Raw genomic sequence first — 18,056 nt, forward strand, 5'->3', positions numbered from 1 at the left:
CTGGAAGTCCCAGATCAGGGTGCCAGCATAGTTGGATTCTAATAAGACTCTCTTCTGGGTTGCAAATTTCTGGCTGTGTTCTCACGTGGCAAAAGAGGGAAGCGGGCTGTCTAGAATCCCTTATAAAAACAGGGACCCCGTTCATGAGGGCTCCATTCTCATGACCTAATTATCTCCCAAAGGTTCTGCCTCCAGATACTATAATATTGGGGATTAGGCTTCAAATATGAATTTTGGAGGGACACAAACATTCAGTTCATAGAAGAAGGGAAGGGAAGGGATTTTTTTAAAGGCCACTAGCGTCTTTTCTGTTTTCCTAATTCTCTTATAAGTTATAAAAAAAAAATTTATAAGATCTAAGCTTTTTAGAAACTACCATCCACTTTATCCTCCTGTACCATCTGAGGTTCCCATAGATGACATTAACTGTCTAAGATTCTCTACCCTTTAATAAAATTATGTGAAAATTTCTCCACTCCAAATAACTCTAAAGTCTAGAATCTCTAGTCTGGTAAGATTTAACAATAGTATATGGTTATAAACTTGGTACAGATTTTAACGTTTTAATTCCTGAGTGAGAATGTTCTGTCTGCACATGTTAATGAAGTGTCATGCCTTTAAGGAATTAATGGCAATAACATCAGGAGAGATAGTGTTTTCCTGTAATAGTCTATTAAATTTGTTATTTATTTTATTAATTAACAGTAATTCATTATTTGAAGGCTAGAATGTAATATCTTTCCATATTTTCTGGGAATGAGTAAACACCAAAATATATTTCCAAGAAACAGCATGTCATTTGAATATACTTTAGAAGGAAATATAACTGATTGATTCTATTTGACATTGGGAGCTACAATTTCCCACTTGGGGTGATTCGTTGATTTGGTAATTGACATTCAATGCTATATTTCATCAACCATTAGAAGATTATACTCATCCATCACTGGGTTTTCAGTTTTGGTGATAAGTACAGAAAGAGAGACACAATCAGGAATGCTGAATTAAGTTAGAGAAAGAAAACAAACTACCTGTAGTTCATTCTGCCCATTGTTCTATTTCATACATCCATGGCCTTACCCTTTGCTGGGAACTACATGCACTTAGCCTAGATGAACTGTTGTCAAGGAGGCCTTATCTGAAACCCCTGGTTGGGCTACATTCCCCTGCTCCGTACTCCAAGGGCTACCTTTCATCCTTCTTTCTTAATATTTGCCATAATATGTTGGAACGTTGGATCTTCTCTCACACAAGGCTGCAGTGTTCTCAAGGGGAATAACTATGAGCTGTTCTTTTTTTTGTAATGACAACTGCTGCCTCACTCATGGCCTAACAGATGCTAGGTGCTCATTAAGTGTTTGCTAAAGTCAACTAACTGTCAACAGAAAATAATACCTAATAAAGTAAAATTAAATGCTAAAGTAAGTTATATAGCTGTTTTGCCCTGTGGACTTATGCCAAAGGAGATCAGTCAAGTCCAGGAATGCTTTCTGAGGAAGTTAGGACTAGATTTGTGTCAGTCTTCCATCTAGGGAACCAAGAAAGAAGCAAAATAATTTCCAGGAAATGAAAATATTATTGAAATGGGAATGAACAAGCTATACTGAGGGACAAGGGAGGTGAATAGAGTGGAGACAGTGTTCCAGAGAAAAATGGAAATAGGGTTGAATAATTAAATTAGTATCACACTATAAAGTATCATCAAAGCTCATGGGAGAATTTAGACTAGATACAAATACAGAATAAAATTATTAAAGCTATTGGAATATTAAATTAAATGTATTAAACATTTACTGCACAAAAGGCATTGTGTTGTGCTTGGTTCTGCCAGAGATCCTATGATATTTAGGTTGAATAAAAACCCCTAGCTCAAAAAAAAAAAAAAAAAAAAAACCCTAGCTCTATTAACAGAGACTCAGATCAAGGGAAGAGTAGGATCAAAAGCAAAGCTACATCCTGCGTTTCTCCATAGCAGTCAACCAAACAGTGGTTTTGGACTATCTATTGTGTGGTGTCACAGAGTAACAAAAGATTTGTAACATAAAGCACCAGTTCATAGAGGGTCCCTAAACTATCTCTTGGGAAAATAGATACTAAAACAATAAAATTCTTATAAATGAAAAAAAAAAAAGGAGTTAACTAAATTCCCTAAGCTCACACAGCTAGAGAAGTACGGGGAGGTTTGAAGCTCATTGGAACTAATGACATTTCAGGGAGAAGACATTTAAATATTGGGGGGCGGGGGTGGGAATTAACAGAGAAACCGTAATTTGAGTCAAAAAATCTGGATTCAATTCTTAAATTTGAGTGTTAACTGCTCATCATTCATTTTCCAAATGTATATCACCTCTCAGAGGATAGCTTGGTGGGTTAATTGAAATGCATAGTAGCACGCAATAGATATTAAATATTATTTAAATCTGAATCTACCTAGAAGATAAATTTTGCTTACTTCAGAGTTTTCATAAGATGTATCCCTGGCCTTTATATAGTCAGCTATTAATTCCTGAAACACTGTGGTCTACTCCCTCTCCATTGAGTCAGAGTGCAGGGAATCTTGGTGAAAAGAGAGCCCCTGTCCTCTAAGAAGCACCAAAAGCACCTTCTCTTTATTGTAACTCAGCCATCCTTGACGTGCAGCAGGTCGGTGCAGTGTGTTCCAGTCAGCTTTAACTCCCCCTCTCTTTTTCGTATCAGATGATCCTCTTTTCTGCCTGCTGCATCTGTGGACTCATTGGGGGCATCTTGAATTTTCAGTTCCTTCGGGCAGTGACAAAGAAGACCTCTTCCCTCTATCCCCTGCATCTCGCGTCCATGTCTCTTGCGTGCATTGGGATCGGGGGCTGCACCCTCTCTTCGTGGCTCACTTGTCGACTAGCCAGCTATGAACAGAGGAGGATGTTCTCAGAGAGGGAGCATTCTCTGCATCACTCTCATGAAATGGCTGAGAAAGTGAGTTTTGTACCTCTGCCTCTCATTGCTATCACATGAAGACTGCAGTCAAATCTAGGTGAATCAACTTGCAGCTTTAGATGAGAATTTAAGGAATTGGATTTCATAAAAATTTGGCCCTATTGGACTAAGAATAGGAATTTTAAATTATTTTTTCCCTGTAATTCTGGGCACACCTATTTTTGACATAATTTTCTCTATCTATATAAAAACACAGCTCTTAAAATAGAACTAATAAAATATTGAATGTCTTATAAATATGGATTTTTAACGTATTGTACTGAGGAAAAACATAAACTAAAAACACTCTCAACTCAATAATATCAGTTTTAGAAATCCGATGGCTTCTCCTTTCTAACTCACCCCTTGTGCTTGTAAGTAGATGCATTTGATTATGTAAATTAGATTTTCACACATAAAGGGGCCTTTTAATAAGGCAACAAAAAGCCCTGCCTATCAGTGCAGATATTACAATACACATAAAGCTTCATTTAATTCTCATCTAAGCTTCATGCATATTTGGGTAGCTTTGCCTGTATTTTAAATAATGTTCCTTGCATAATTGTTTCATGATACCCATTCAAACAAGAAGTTACATTTATTGCATCAAAGGACAAATGATATAGTGAGCTGTCTGTGTTTCTTCTACATTTTGCCCATATTTCTTAATTCAGCTCCTGCTACTGGATCCGTTAAGGAAAAGATAAAACATTTGTAAAATAAACTCACTAAGATAATGGCCACATCACATTTTACTTGATATCATGGAAATAAAATTGCATAACAACAGAATAGAAGAAAGAATAGCACGAGTTACAATTGCATACTTCTTTATAATGTGATTTTGAGAAAAAATATTCTGTAGTTTATGTGTTTCCCTTTCATATACAATTTATACACTCAAATAAGGAGAGTAGATGCTCTTAAATTGTTCCCAGAAAGCAATTTTAAACAGATCTACATGTATCCTTCAAAAAAGAATTAATAGTCCAAATAGCAGGACTGGTAATTTAAAGAAATGGATTGTTAAAAATAGGTTATCATTATATATTTGGATAATGGCTCTTTTGTGCTCTATTTTTATATTAGTGTGATTTAGGTTTCTGTGTCTATGCTTGTGCAATATTTATTGTATGATTGTTATATTTATATTAGAGATTGAGGGCTATTGAAATAACCGACTTGCCCAGCTGCCCGGTGGTGCACCCGACACCAGAGTTACCTACAAGGTACGCTGATTTCTAGGGAGTTACCATGTTGTAATGTCACTGCAGGAAGCACTGCCTCTTCTAGGAAGCCATGATGTCAGCAGATCAGTCTGGACTGATGCTGTGATATTGTTCCTCAAAGTATTGCTTTTGTGAGAACTACTTTGAGGACCTGATATAAACCAACATGGCAAAGTCTTGCAGCTTGAAAGTTGGTTGAGTATTTAAAATATTCAGCCTGCCTGTGAGCATCCAAACACATTTCTGCTTGGATGATTTGTGACTCCTTTATTCTCTGCTACATCATGATTCTGACTCGATATCATCATTCACAGACCAGAGTTTTGTTTTTAATAATACATGTGTCTGATAAAGGCAAACTTTGTATTGCTCTCATGCTAAAGCTGCATGAGTAGATAACTTAAGTTTGACACTAATACAGTAAACATTCTGTATAAAAGCTTTCTTCTTATAAACCTATCTGATATGATACATTTCAAATTTATTTCCCATATTTTATACTTCTGAAAATAAATAGTCACCATTCTTGCTTTGGTTAAAAAATATAATAAGAAATACAGGGAGTCACACAGATATTATGGCCCAATTGCAGAAAGTATATCCACTTGCAAACAGTCACAGTTGGTCCTGCCCAAATTTAAAGTATAATCTTTTGCTAAATTGGACATGCCTATCTGCAAATAAACTGAAGATACTTGACCACTTAAAAACTAATTTTCACTGTTTTTTCCTACCAGTGATTTTTCTGTGTCCATATTAGGGTGACTTTAGTTAAGAAAATTCTTTCTTTCGGTAAGGTTTTTAAAAACTGGATTTTTTTCTTAATCCCACAATAAAAGTTTATACCTTAATTTTTTATGATTATTTTTAAGCTACTTTTTGAATGCAGAGTTATTTTAGGAGAAGTAAAGGCATCTATGAATCTTCTATAAATTCCTTAGAAAATTGTTTTTGTCCTACTAGAAGGAATAGAAATAGATGGATGAGTAAATTTTATTAAAGATCATTTTGGAGAGATCATTTCTATTTTTCTTGCCACCAGTAGTGAGTTTTTAAATGAACCTCAAATCAGGTATCTTATCAATAAACTTACCCTCAGCCGAATAACCCCAATGTATTATCGGACCTAACTTCACAGTATATATCTAGCAGAGACAGCCTCTCAGTTATAGTGAACCATTGCCAGACCGTAGAGGCTGGCTATTGGCGCCCAAAGAACTTCTCCACTTTTTGTCAGAGCTTTTACCCTAAACTGGTATGAGATTTTAGGCCTTAGGTAATTCCTCAGCACCTTATTAGGGTAGGTATAGTGGATACCCACATACAACACTACCCTTATGGCCTGGAAGGGGCAAGGCACTTTGCATGGAGAGATGGGTCTTGATGTGAGAAGAGGAAGAGTCTTCTTTGCATATTGTCTTCTTCCTCAGCATTTTCTTGACGGTAGCTCTACCCCGTGTTCTAAAAGACACCAAAGTTTTCAAAAGCAAAGTTCCAAAATCAGACCAATTCCTACCTTCCAGTCCCTCACTGATTCTCCTAAGCAACTTTCAAAACCACCAAATCCAAGAAGTAAGCATCTGTATTTTACTCCATCTCCTATATTGAGTTTTCAAAGAGAAGATACTAAAAATGAGGCATGTGATATCTTTTCATTTCTGAAATAAAGATTTGGAAGAATTTCTAAAGTTTACAGAAGCAAACACATTACTTTTAATTCACCCAAACAGAAAGTAGATATACCTGATAGGCTTAAGATCATTGAGAAAATAATTTATTTCAATTGGAGTCCTCTTTACAGCTCTTTTGCAAATAGGCTTGTTCAAGTGGGGAAAGATGTTTTCATCTATTTTTAGATAGTTTTGCCTAAATATTATTTATAATATGGTGCACTAACCATTATAAATGTGAATGGGCCTCACATGTCCTCATTACCTTTTATTGTGTAGGGAAGAGTTTAACGTTTAACAAAACATATGAATTCAAAGCATCTGAATTTTTCTTAAATTAACATATTTTCTAAAATTGCAAGTGAAACTTTTTATGTAAGTTCATTCTTGATATCGAAATTTCTGTTGCCTTCCCATGTAGTTTTCCTTATTAACTACTTAGTAATTGATCTCTTAAAAAACATGTTAAGAGCTTTTTTTCTAATTTTTATTTTTTAAATTTATTTTGTGTGTGGTTTTTTTTTAACATCTTTATTGGAGTATAATTGCTTTACAATGGTGTGTTAGTTTCAGCTTTTACAGTTTGTTTTTTACTGTATGAGTGAAGTGTCGTGAAAAGCAATCTGTCCAACTATGAATTATTAGTGATCTTCAGTTACAGATAGGCAATCCCCTGGTGGACATTTTTCAGTTCTTCACGAAAAGCCCACACATTTTTCTATAGAGCAAAGGTAACCCCTAGAATCTGTTGGCATTTTGTTGACATGCTCAACAGAGGAACCTATACATTGAAAAAGTTAAGTATTTAACCATCTTCTTTCTAGGTCAGGTCTTTCCAAAACAGAGTTGAGGGCCGAGAGGGGAGACTAAGGGGGCTGGGGAGAGATTGAACTGTTGCTGTGGGTAGAAGACTTTGGTCTAACAGACTGTCACTTCAGTGTTTCATGGGTTCCAAGATTCCATGAAATTTCATTTCCTCAAATTCAGCAACAGCACTAATCCTTGTCCTTCCCCAAAAGTCAGCAAGTTTTTCAATGACTTGAAATTTCTGTTTTGTAAACCCATTAATCAAATTAATGCCTTACTCTGAAAGTGAATTTTAATTAATTCATGTTATTTTCCTAACAGGAAATGACAGACAACATGAGCAATGGAGGACCACAGCTGATATTTAATGGAAGAGTATAATCAATATTTTAAAGAACTGAACACTTTTTAAGATTTTCACGAGGCAAAGAAATACCAAAGGACTAGGAGATAAGTTAAAACAGTTCTTGCATTTGCTGTTATCTCTCCTGAGTACTTACTAAAACTATTCTTCCTCAGTTTTGCCTCACTTTACTTCTTCAGCTTTTTTTTACTGGTGAAAAACTTTCCAGAAATGTTCTAGTACAGTAATTTCAACCAACTTTCCAGATTGTTCTAAAAAAGACTTTTCAGGAAGAAAAAAAAAAGGAATAGATAGAATAGAAAGATTCATATTCTACACAAACACTATTTGACTAGCATGAGTGTTAGATTTGTAATGACATATTTCATATAAGTAATTAAAAAGTGCAAATATCAAGAAATAATAATTTATTGATGTCTTTGTTCTGAAAGACGATGGCTTCAAAGAATGCCACAATTTAAAACCTCAGCAATGCCTTGTTATAAAATCATTGTAATTATTTTCAATTTGTGAATGAACTATATTTCATAATTTATTTGTAAATTACAAAAAAAAAAACACCCTAAAACATAAAAAAGAGGTTTTTTAAGAGAGACAATATTAATCTGTATGATATTTTTGCATTTTTCCACAGAGTGAAAAGTTATAAATGAATATGTTTTGATTATACTGTGTAAATTGATGGGCATGTTCATGAATGAGCCTAAGAATAAAATAAAGTATGTGTGTGTGTATGTGTGTGTATATATACTGTAAATATAGAAAATATATATAGGACATATTTATAGCATTCATGAATGTAAATAAGTAGTAGAAAGGAAATTGTGGTGTTGTGGGGATATTGTCAAGATTCTATTCCCACAGAAATGGGAGAGCAATTGTTCAAGGCTTTTCTATGCCCACAAAGTCACATTTAATTTCTACTAAATTTTTTCAATTTTATTTCTTTATTATGTCTGCTGTATGTAAATATCATTGTGGCTGATATTATGGAGTTAAGTGATCTGAATAGTGGAGTATCAAGATAGATTGCTTAATTATTTGGCCATTTTACTATTATTATGATATTTATGTAAGAACAATTATTAATATTGATTTATAAGCATAACAACTTTAATTCAAATACTTTCACATTTATAAATATAGACAGAATGACTTGCAATTATTCATGTTATTTATATTTCAAACACTTTACAGCTCAATTAAATTATATAAAAGGACAGATGATGTATTCCCAAAAGATGCAGGTACAATTAGCTTTGTTAGAATTTAATTTAGGTTTTTTGGTTTTGTTTTACAATTCACATGGAAAAATACAGACCATTTTTTAAGAATGCCTATATCCAAAGAACCTGAAAGAGTTCTCTGTAGAAGGAAATTAAAAGATAGGCTTATATTTACACAGCTAAATTCAACCCTCTCTTCCATAACGGAATGTTAAAATAGTAATCTATGACACTACATACAGGCGAGAAAATAGCTTGGTCTTTGAAAATATTTGTGAGAATATAACTTGTGGCAACAGATAAAGAAAGTATATATTTTAAAATATGTAACTCATTGTATTGTACACTTTTATTATTCCGCAAAGCTAATCAGTTTTCAGGTCATTTTTTATGAGTTACTTACTGAACGATAGGTAAATTAGCACCTTTAATATCCAGTATGAGAACATGTTATAATTTAGAAGCAAAATATAGGTTTTAGTTGTGCTAACAAAATAAAAATAATGCCAGTTAATGGAAATCTGAAGGTCTTTTATAACAACTTGATCATCACCTACCCTATTTAAATCAGCTTATAAAAAATCTGGTTGTATATGTTCAAAAGAAATGACGGGACTGTGGTTGTCTGGTAGTGTTTTTTAAGTCTCCCAACTCGTATGAATAACTTCACTAGCCAGCAGATTTACAGAAGTGGCCCACAAATGCAGCCTCAAATAATAAATCAACTTCACTTCTGTTTATTTGATGCCATAAATAGGCATGATCTTTGTCACTGAAAATCTATACTATATAATGCAGGTATTTTGTGTGTATATGGTTCTCCTGATTTTATGAAAGGATGTAGTTTTGTACTGAAAGAATAACCACTGACTCTAATTTTAGGTGGCATTTCTTTGTAGACATGTTTGTACAATACAGAGTTATAATACATCGGTAAGATGTTTTAATTTCTTTTGAAATGATATATAAAATCACCCATTAAAGGACAAAAGTAGGCATATCACTGCTTAGACATAGAGTTAAGAAGAGATGCCATCATCACAGTTATTCCAGTAGTCTACAGTGTATTTAACCAAGTATAGATGTATCTTTAATGTAATTATTTTAACTCAGTAGTTTCAGGACTCAGTTATTTAGAGTGATTTATTTGGGATATGTAGTGATTCTTTTTGAGATAAGTAGGGGAAGTTAGGAAGACATTGTTCAAGTACTTAAAAATTTAATTTTCATAAAACATTGAACTATGAACTAGAATATTTTAAGTGACCACATTACAGTTTTAGCATGAGTCCACACTTGGGAAAAAGTAATGTGATACTAAATTAGAAAAAAATATGTGCAACTAATGTGGTGGTGTGCTGTAGAGACTAGCTACAGGAAGGTGCAGTAATTATAAGCATAAAACAATAAAAGTGGACTCTGCCTGAAAAATTTTCATATGTGTGTGTGTCTCTACACATACATATATATAATATGAACTGCTTAGAAGTGGGACATAGTATGATGACTCTATTGATATGTCTATATAATAAATGGTGTGTTTTGAAACTACATATGGTGTGAGCTTTCTTTCCATCACGATACAAAAAATAATTTCCCCAATAACTTGATGAATAGATGTGCAGTTCTGAGATTGGCAGGGGACAGGATGCTGTGAATGAGGAGAGGACATGGGATTAAGAAAGGGCATTTACTCTTTCCTGTTTGAGCAAATGGGAAAAATTAAAGTACGCTCTAATGTAGACAGGAAGTGGTTGAAGATACAGGATAAAATGAGCATGATAAAAGAAGGTGAGATCCCTAAAGAGGCAGGAGGAAATAGGTTAGAGATCATAGGAGACAGAATTAACTAGAGATAGGAGATCTCACAAATGAAATCTTTACTTGAAATATTTAGAGAACTCTGCTGACCTGTTTGGATTTGTCAGATTGGTTGCTACTGGCATTTAGGGTGGACAGTAATTCATTGTGCAGACTGTACTATGCATTTCAGGCCATTAAGCATCTCTGGCCCCCACCCACTAAATGCCAGGAGGACATTTCAGTTGTGACAATAAAAAACTATCCAACAAATTTGCACCTATATCTTTGGTAGGGAAGTTTTGCCCCCGAATTTAGAACCACTGAGGAAAACCCTTGAACATGATCCAGAGCAACCAATGTTAGGGCTACCCACAAGTGTAAATGTGAATTGCTCAGGGTCATAAGTTCACTGTTCTAAGGTCTAACTATATTATCTGATACAGTCGTCACAATCCTATCCACATGTGATTATTTAAATTTAAACAGAAATTAATTAAAACAAAATCAAATATTCAGTTTCTCAGTTGAGCTAGTCACGGTCCAAGTGCTGAACAGCCACATGTGGGCAACAGGTATAGAATATTTTTCATCATCTCAGAAAGTCCTATTGGACAATGCTAGTCAAAAGCACATCGAAGAGAATGGTTCGTCACCCTCAGTACTTATAAAACTTCTTCCACAGTCAGCCAATTATCATTAGAACAGAATGTGTGAAAAGAGTTGGTAAACACTCCATGGAATTTGAAGTTGATGAACCAGTTAAATCCAAGGACTGAACGAAACTAGCAAAAATACAGTGTAGGTCAGACACGTAGTAAAATTAAGTTGCATTAGAGATTTCATGTTTAAAAACAAAATCTGTTCATGCAAAGATTCCACTAAATTATTAAATATTTTATGTTTGACAGATAAAGTGAGATGTATAACTCCTATTTTCGAAGAAATTTATTCAGCTTATCACCATGTGTCAATGGAAAATTCTGCATTTCTTGGGCTTGAGAAGGTGAGAACGGTATGCTGCCCTCTACTTTTTTCATTGACTTAGCTTGAAAGTGGCATGTTTAGAACTACATTTTCAAAAATTATTTAGCAAATACATTTCAGAAATATAGAGAGAGCATCTTAAGTACCATTTGGTTAGAACACCGTTTCCAAGTAAAGTTTCAGAACTTGGCATCACTTCACTCTTTTCTCCCTTAAATCATTTTTCTGGAAACATATGTAATATTTCTTACTCAAAGTATATGACAGCCAAAAAGTGCAATTATTCCAAGTCCATAAATCACACGTCATCAGTTACTCACAGCAGAGGAAACCAATTCAGAAATTGCTGGAATGTGGATGCCTAGTAAAGTTATACAAAAGGATTTTTTAAAACTCTTTTTGTCAGGAAAATTATCTACTGAATACAAAATCTTTTACTAGGAATGTATTTCCCGAGAAATATATTGTGAAAAGTCAAATTCTAGATCTAAAAAAATTTATTTCACTATTTTAACAGTTCAGTATTACCTACATCAATAAACTATAGGCAGATCTAGGAGCATCTTCACTTTCCTTCACATTAGCTAAAGTCTACTGATTTCAAAGCTTCTCCTGCCTTAACATCCAAAGGCTGTGCTTCTTTAGCCACACAAGGCATCGCAAGCCTTACCCCCAAAGCCAAAATGTACTGTGTTACTGAAAATTGCTAGAGAGACTCTAGGAGCTTCACAGAAAAACCTAAAATCTTGTCAAATTTGCATTGTCTTTTATTGACTACAGGGATCGCTCCTTATTATTAATCAATCAGGATATTGGTCCCCACCTACTCACTAAGGCAGGGGACCTCAAACGTCATTCCACAACCTCTGGGGCTGAGGCTAGAAGAAATCCCTTGGGCCCTCCAAGCTTACTGCCCAGGCAAGAAAGCCACAGCCCTTTGCGGGTGGCTATACAAGCCAACACTGTCCTTCACTCTGTCCCTTACTGTGAATCAGCAAGGAAAGAGGTAACACTCAACCTTATTCACATAAACGGACTTGAAGGGCCCTATGCTGCTAGATGTCCACTGCCCCATTACTATCCCCAGAGTCTTTCAAGATTTGGACATATCTGTCTTTTCTGTCTTCTAAGTGTATTAATACTTTTACATCAATATCTAAGCAAAATACAATAAAGGCTCTGTGTCCTTTATAATAAAACAAATTGCAGGAAAGAATATCAAGTTTTCAAGTCATGATAGAGAGGCAATATCAGCCTATTGCCATCTGTCAGCAAAACCTATGGTGGTGTAGCAGGTAAAAGACAACCATTTATTAAGTGCTATTATAATGTACATTGTCTATAAATGTGACTATTCCTCTGTCACATTAATAGCATTTATTTTATTTGAAATAAAGAAAAGGTGGCAAGACATCAGTATTTCACCCGAAAGGTGAGGTCATTTCTGGCTGTAACCGTGACTCTTAAAGTCATTCAACCAAATCATGCAACTTATATACAATTAGGTCTAAAACACAAACCACAACTCCACTGCATATGAAGCACTCCCCTTGATTTGTTCTGCTTCTTCTGATTTCAGATCCAAAATCTGCTCTGTGGTGCTACCTTGATTTTGGTTTCTGGCCCCGAACTTGAACCTGAGACTTTATCTCTCTGGTTGTCCGTCTTTGACTGCCACAGCCATGTGCTTCACTCTAAGCAAACAGGACTTCAGCAGCATTAGTTGCCTGGCAAACAGGCATGTGCTCAAATTGAAAACAGGAATTCAAAGGAAGGATCTCAGGTGACTAAAGGGAAAGCTTGAGCTCTCCATACCTTGAATGTAAAAAGGCTGAAAAATCTAGGTGGTCATTGGAGACAGCCAGGGAGCTGTAAGCCAGAAACCAAGGCAAGATCATTTTTCCTTTTTTTCTTTCTTTTTTTAAATTGGGGTATAATTGCTTTACAATGTCGTGTTAGTTTCTACTGTACAGCAGAGTTATATGTATATCCCCTCCCTCTTGGACCTCCCTCCCACCCCACCCCCATCCCATCCATCGAGGTCACCACAGAGCACCAAGCTGAGCTCCCTGCGCTATACAGTAAGTTCCCACCAGCTATCTGTTTTACACATGGCGGTGCACATATGTCAGTCCCAATCTCCCAATTCATCCTATCCCCCGTCCACCTCCACCCCCGTGTCCACATGTCCGTTCTCTGCATCTGTGTCTCTATTCCTGCCCTGCAAATAGGTTCATCTGTACTATTTTTCTAGATTCCACATATATGCGTTAATATAGAATATTTATTTTTCTCTTTCTGACCTCACTCTGTATGACAGATTCTAGGTCCATCCACGTCTCTACAAATGACCCAATTTCATTCTTTTTATGGCTGAGTAATATTCCACTGTACATATGTACTACATCTTCTCTATCCATTCATCTGTCGATGGACATTTAGGTTGCTTCCATGTCCTGGCTATTGTAAATAGTGCTTCAGTGAACATTGGGGTACATGTGTCTTTGGGCTTCATAAGGGGATTGGACCAGTAAGCTATAAAGAAAACTAATTTTTTAATGAACAAAATTCTGCTTTTATACATTAGATCTGTTCATTTCTTGTAGTATCTATGTCTTTTTCTTCTTTTAAATCTCTAGTTTAGCCTACTCACCTGCACCAAAAAACATCAGATGAAGAGGTTTTATTCAAGCAGAGATAACACTGTCAGTAAGTATCATTCTAAAGCCGGTACGGTGCATGACAGCAGGAATCACACTAAGAAATGTCATGGGAAAGTGAGACACAAGGGGATAGAGTTGCTTTCGTTTAGTCATTGGTCCTCCTCACCCAGAAATACCCATTTCAGTGTGAATTTCGGAGTTCCAGAGTTTTATTTGACTGACCAATGTGCCTTTTATGTAGTGTCTTCCCTTGTAAATTCTGCACACTGTTGCATTCTTTCACAAGTGAGAAAGTCCATTTTGCCACTGGATAAAGATAAATTCATTATTGCAATCATTTCCGAAGCATAAAAGTATTAAGAGCATCTTGTAGCCATAAGAGGAAGTGGAGAATATGATCCATTAGTATGCATTCTGTGTAATTACTTGAGAGTAAATTCTAGGTCAAAATGCACCATGTCTAAACTCCATGTTTATCTGCTTTCCACTCTCAAACTTTCCATACCACGTTCTTTGGAATATATTTAATGTCAAAGATCTGCGAGTTCACACCTACACGAACTCTGCAGCCAGCAAGTGGTTTATTAAACTACAGCTTTAAAGTAATATTCAAAAAACAGAAAAGGAAACAGTGTTCTCTTTTTGTTCTGCAGTGAGCTAAAGACAGATGGAAGTAGATGAGAATTTCCATAGACACCCCTGCAAGCACCATGTTTAATTTTATTGGCCAGATTCCTCGGATTTGAAAACCTTGAAAGAGGGGTGTTGAAACTCTGTTGCAGAGATATCTACTTGAGAAGAATATAGGGCCTTAGGAAAAATACTGGCCCTAGTTTTCATCAAAGGACAGGGAGTTATATAAAGATGGCACCAAATCCTCAGAAAGTAACCCAACCCTTCTGATACCTTCTTAACCTCTTTCCAACCATCACCAATGCATACAGCTACACGTGTACACCCACATACACAAACACATACCCCAAATGAAATTTATTATTTAAGCCAATCCTTTTCACCTAGAATCTTTCATCCAAAAGGGCTGTGCAGTTGCCTTCCTGGTAATGACTGATAGATACTTAGGTAGATACTTGCAACCTCAGGTGGATATGATTTTATGATTTTACCTAAGTCCATATTTTAAAGTTCAGGTTTAAACAAATACACACACACACACGTATATATACATGTAGAGAGAGAAAGAGAGAGAACTCTAACGCACACATTCCTAGGTAATAGTCAGAACATCTGAACTATGGCCATGAGATAAAATCTAAGCATAAAGATCAGGATGTTTCAACACTATTATATCTGGTTACCACGGAAGTCAGACACAAATAATTACCTATCTAGGGAGTTAAAATACAATGAATACTTAAGATTTTTGCCCTTGTTATTACCCTCATAAGCACCTAATGTGATTTACCAATAGTCTATTTATTAAAACTGTGTGAAAACTGTATTTATATATTAAAGATGAGAGAAAAGGTTGCCTCTATACTGAAGAAGTTGAGTAAACACTGACTCTTCATGGGAACTGTCAATTTATGTATCCTTTGAGAAATTTTGAATTAATAAAAATATTAAAATAGTATGATAACTGAAACATAGTAGTGTTTAAGATAAAATTATCACATTAGATAAACAATTTTTGTACACTTTCTCTTTTTTACAAATGGAAGTGTGTCCGGGTGTATTTGTTGTTAATTTAAAATGGCTGTGCCTCTTATTTCAGTGACAGAAGAATTGCAGGAGGATTTGACTATGCCTTAGAGAAAACATAACATATACGTGTGTTAATACAATAAGAATAACACATATTTTGTAGAGGACTGTTTTCTTTCATGAAGATTGTTCTCTACTCCTTGGAAATAATCCTATTTTGACTTAGTTTGATTTTGTTTCAATAGATAGGTTGTAATGCAAAATTTACCATAATGTTATCCCTTTCAGTATAATGCAAAGGGGAACGTAAACTGAAGTTCTTCTTTCAGTATAAGAAATGCATGGAAATTAGGTAATGGCTTCTACCCTTCTGAGTCAATGTAAATTGGGTACTATTTTATGTTCCTTATTTTAAAGACTTTATTGTGTTTGAACACTAAACCATATGAAAGAAGTAATTAACTACATTGTTGATTATCACTATTTACATCAGTTATACCTGAACAGAAATAATAAATTCAGAGCCTCTCTTCTGTATTTCAAGCCTCTTTACAGCCCCTGGTTCTCAAAATTCAGCGGGTGTTATAATCACTTAGAGCACTTGGTAAAATGTATTGCTGGGCTCCATCCCAGAGGTGTGATTTAGTAAGCCTGGGTGGGGCCTAAGAATCTGCACTTCTAACTACTTCCCAGGTGATGCAGCTGTTGCTGGTCCAGGGACCTGACTTTGAGGACCACCAATAAAATATAACCTCATTAAAGCAGTCAGGTCTTAACTTATAGACAGATACATTTGAATAATTTCATTTCTATGTATTTTCAGCAATAGCCATAGCTTGCAAAATATAAAGTCTATTACATCCAATAAAATGTAATGCAGTGTGCTTTATTATTTCTTTTTCTTCAGTGCAAGCACGGTGTACATCTGTTAGTTCAACAATCTAAGAAGCCAGTAGGAAGGGCTTTCAGAGTCAAAACTTGATCCTATGTCCTTTATTGAAGGATTATAGGTAAAAAAAAAAAAACAAAAAAACAGCTGTCAATAAATAGTTGCCTTGGTTTTTGCCATTCCTACGGTACTTTGTGCTAAAGCAAAACTTTATAAATTTAAAGCTCATGTTTGCCATCTGCTGACACATTTGTGAATTACAAGTAGTCTGCATGGTTGGTATATATTGTGTTCAGATTTTTGTGTTTTGTTTCTTCATTTCCAAAACCCATTAGGTAAATTTTATACATGTATTTTCCCCAAAAGCACTGTATTTCACAATTTATTGAACAACTAAGATACAACTCTTTCCCAAACTGAACACATTTATTTCAAACAGCTAGTTTGTATTGAAGCTATTTTAATTTTTCCTACTGACAAATGAAATTGCAAATTTGTCAGTAGGAAATTGTAAAATCTTCAATAACGGGAATCCTTTTGCTGATTTTCTGATTTTTTATTTTTAGTATAAAACAATGCACACTCAATATAATATGAAAATTCGCTCAAAGGGAAAAAAGCCACAAACCAACCCACCCTCAAGAGATAACTAATATTAATACACGGTATTTATATATCCATATTCTTTTCTAATCACATAAGTGTGCATATTTCCTGGAAAAATCAAAGCATACAACTCAAATTACTTTGTAATTTATTTTGGCCAAACCACCAATCATCGTGTATTTATATTGCTCCAGGGATTCTTTGATTGAAAGAAATAGAAACAGACTAACATAATACAGTGTATGTGTGTGCATGTTGGGGAGGGAAGGATCAGTGGTTAAAAAAAAAAGTATAGCAAGTTAAAGGAACACTTTTCTCTCTTTCTTTGGGGTCAGTGGACATGAGGTCAAAGTCATTTCTAACCTCTTCTCTTCTTGAAAAAAAGGGGATTTTCCTAGCACAGACTTGCCTTTGGCTTGACAGGGCTTTTCATGAGACAGGGACCATCGTTGCCTGACTTCCTATTACACTTTGATCAAATTTTAGAGAAAAAGGAAATGGTGCAGACTGAATATAGGTCACAATGAAATAAACTTTGTGTATGTGTGTGGGATGGGAGATAGGTAGGAGGGATCTCATTGTATTTCTGTTTTCTTCTTCCCTGGAGTGGTAGGTGGAATAGGTTAATTTGGGAAAGTCACTCCATAATGTTGAACATTTACACACAGGCTGAATCACCCTTTCACTCTTTGAAATCATGCAGAGTGAATAGTGGCTAACAATCAAACCAGATTTAAAAGATTAAAAAGTAGAAAACAGTTCTCAAAATCAAACAAGCAAATTGCCTTTGAACATCCAAAGAGTTACGTTACAAAACTACTTCATATTTTAAATTTGTGTATAATCATTACTGGAGTAATTGATTTCAGGTAAGTTTTGTTTTGACTGAATTGTCCTGATGTCCAGCTTGTTTTTTACTAAATTGTGTTGGGACAAATTGTTTTCATTCATGTTTTATCACCTGCAGACAGCCTAGATGCATCTTGACTCCAAGGAGAGGTTTTGATTTAATTGGTCTGGAGTGCCCTCTAGGCATCAGGAGAAGTTAAAGCTCCTCAGGGGATTTTGATGTTCAGCCAAGTTTGAGAACACTGAACAAAGGGGTCCAGCACAGGACTGCTGCAGGGCTTTGCAACAAAATCCAGGTAAAGTCTGTTACATTTCCCATTTATGGACTTAACAGGTTCACCATTGGGCTTTG

General features: G+C 35.2%; 1 protein-coding gene across 4 annotated transcripts in view; it reads left to right on the forward strand.

The window, feature by feature from the left end:
- The window catches only part of TMEM196 (transmembrane protein 196), a 301,366-nt gene that overhangs the window by 275,751 nt on the left and 7,559 nt on the right, over window positions 1–18,056 (forward strand). For 3 of the 4 annotated variants that reach the window (XR_013829718.1, XR_013829719.1, XR_013829720.1), the window contains 7 exons: window positions 2,698–2,952; window positions 4,108–4,181; window positions 6,980–9,181; window positions 10,960–11,063; window positions 12,615–12,923; window positions 13,675–13,744; window positions 17,823–18,000. Coding sequence is in view for 1 of the 4 variants with exons in the window: in XM_079931368.1 (XP_079787494.1) it covers window positions 2,698–2,952; window positions 4,108–4,181; window positions 6,980–6,986 (336 nt within the window). In the remaining 3 variants the exon portion in view is untranslated. Of the gene's footprint in view, window positions 1–2,697; window positions 2,953–4,107; window positions 4,182–6,979; window positions 9,428–10,959; window positions 11,064–12,614; window positions 12,924–13,674; window positions 13,745–17,822; window positions 18,001–18,056 lie in introns of those variants that run through there. The other variant, XM_079931368.1, reaches the window with a different exon arrangement.

The sequence above is a fragment of the Stenella coeruleoalba genome (genome assembly GCF_951394435.1).
Source record: "Stenella coeruleoalba genome assembly, chromosome: 9".
NCBI classification, from domain to species: domain Eukaryota; kingdom Metazoa; phylum Chordata; class Mammalia; order Artiodactyla; family Delphinidae; genus Stenella; species Stenella coeruleoalba.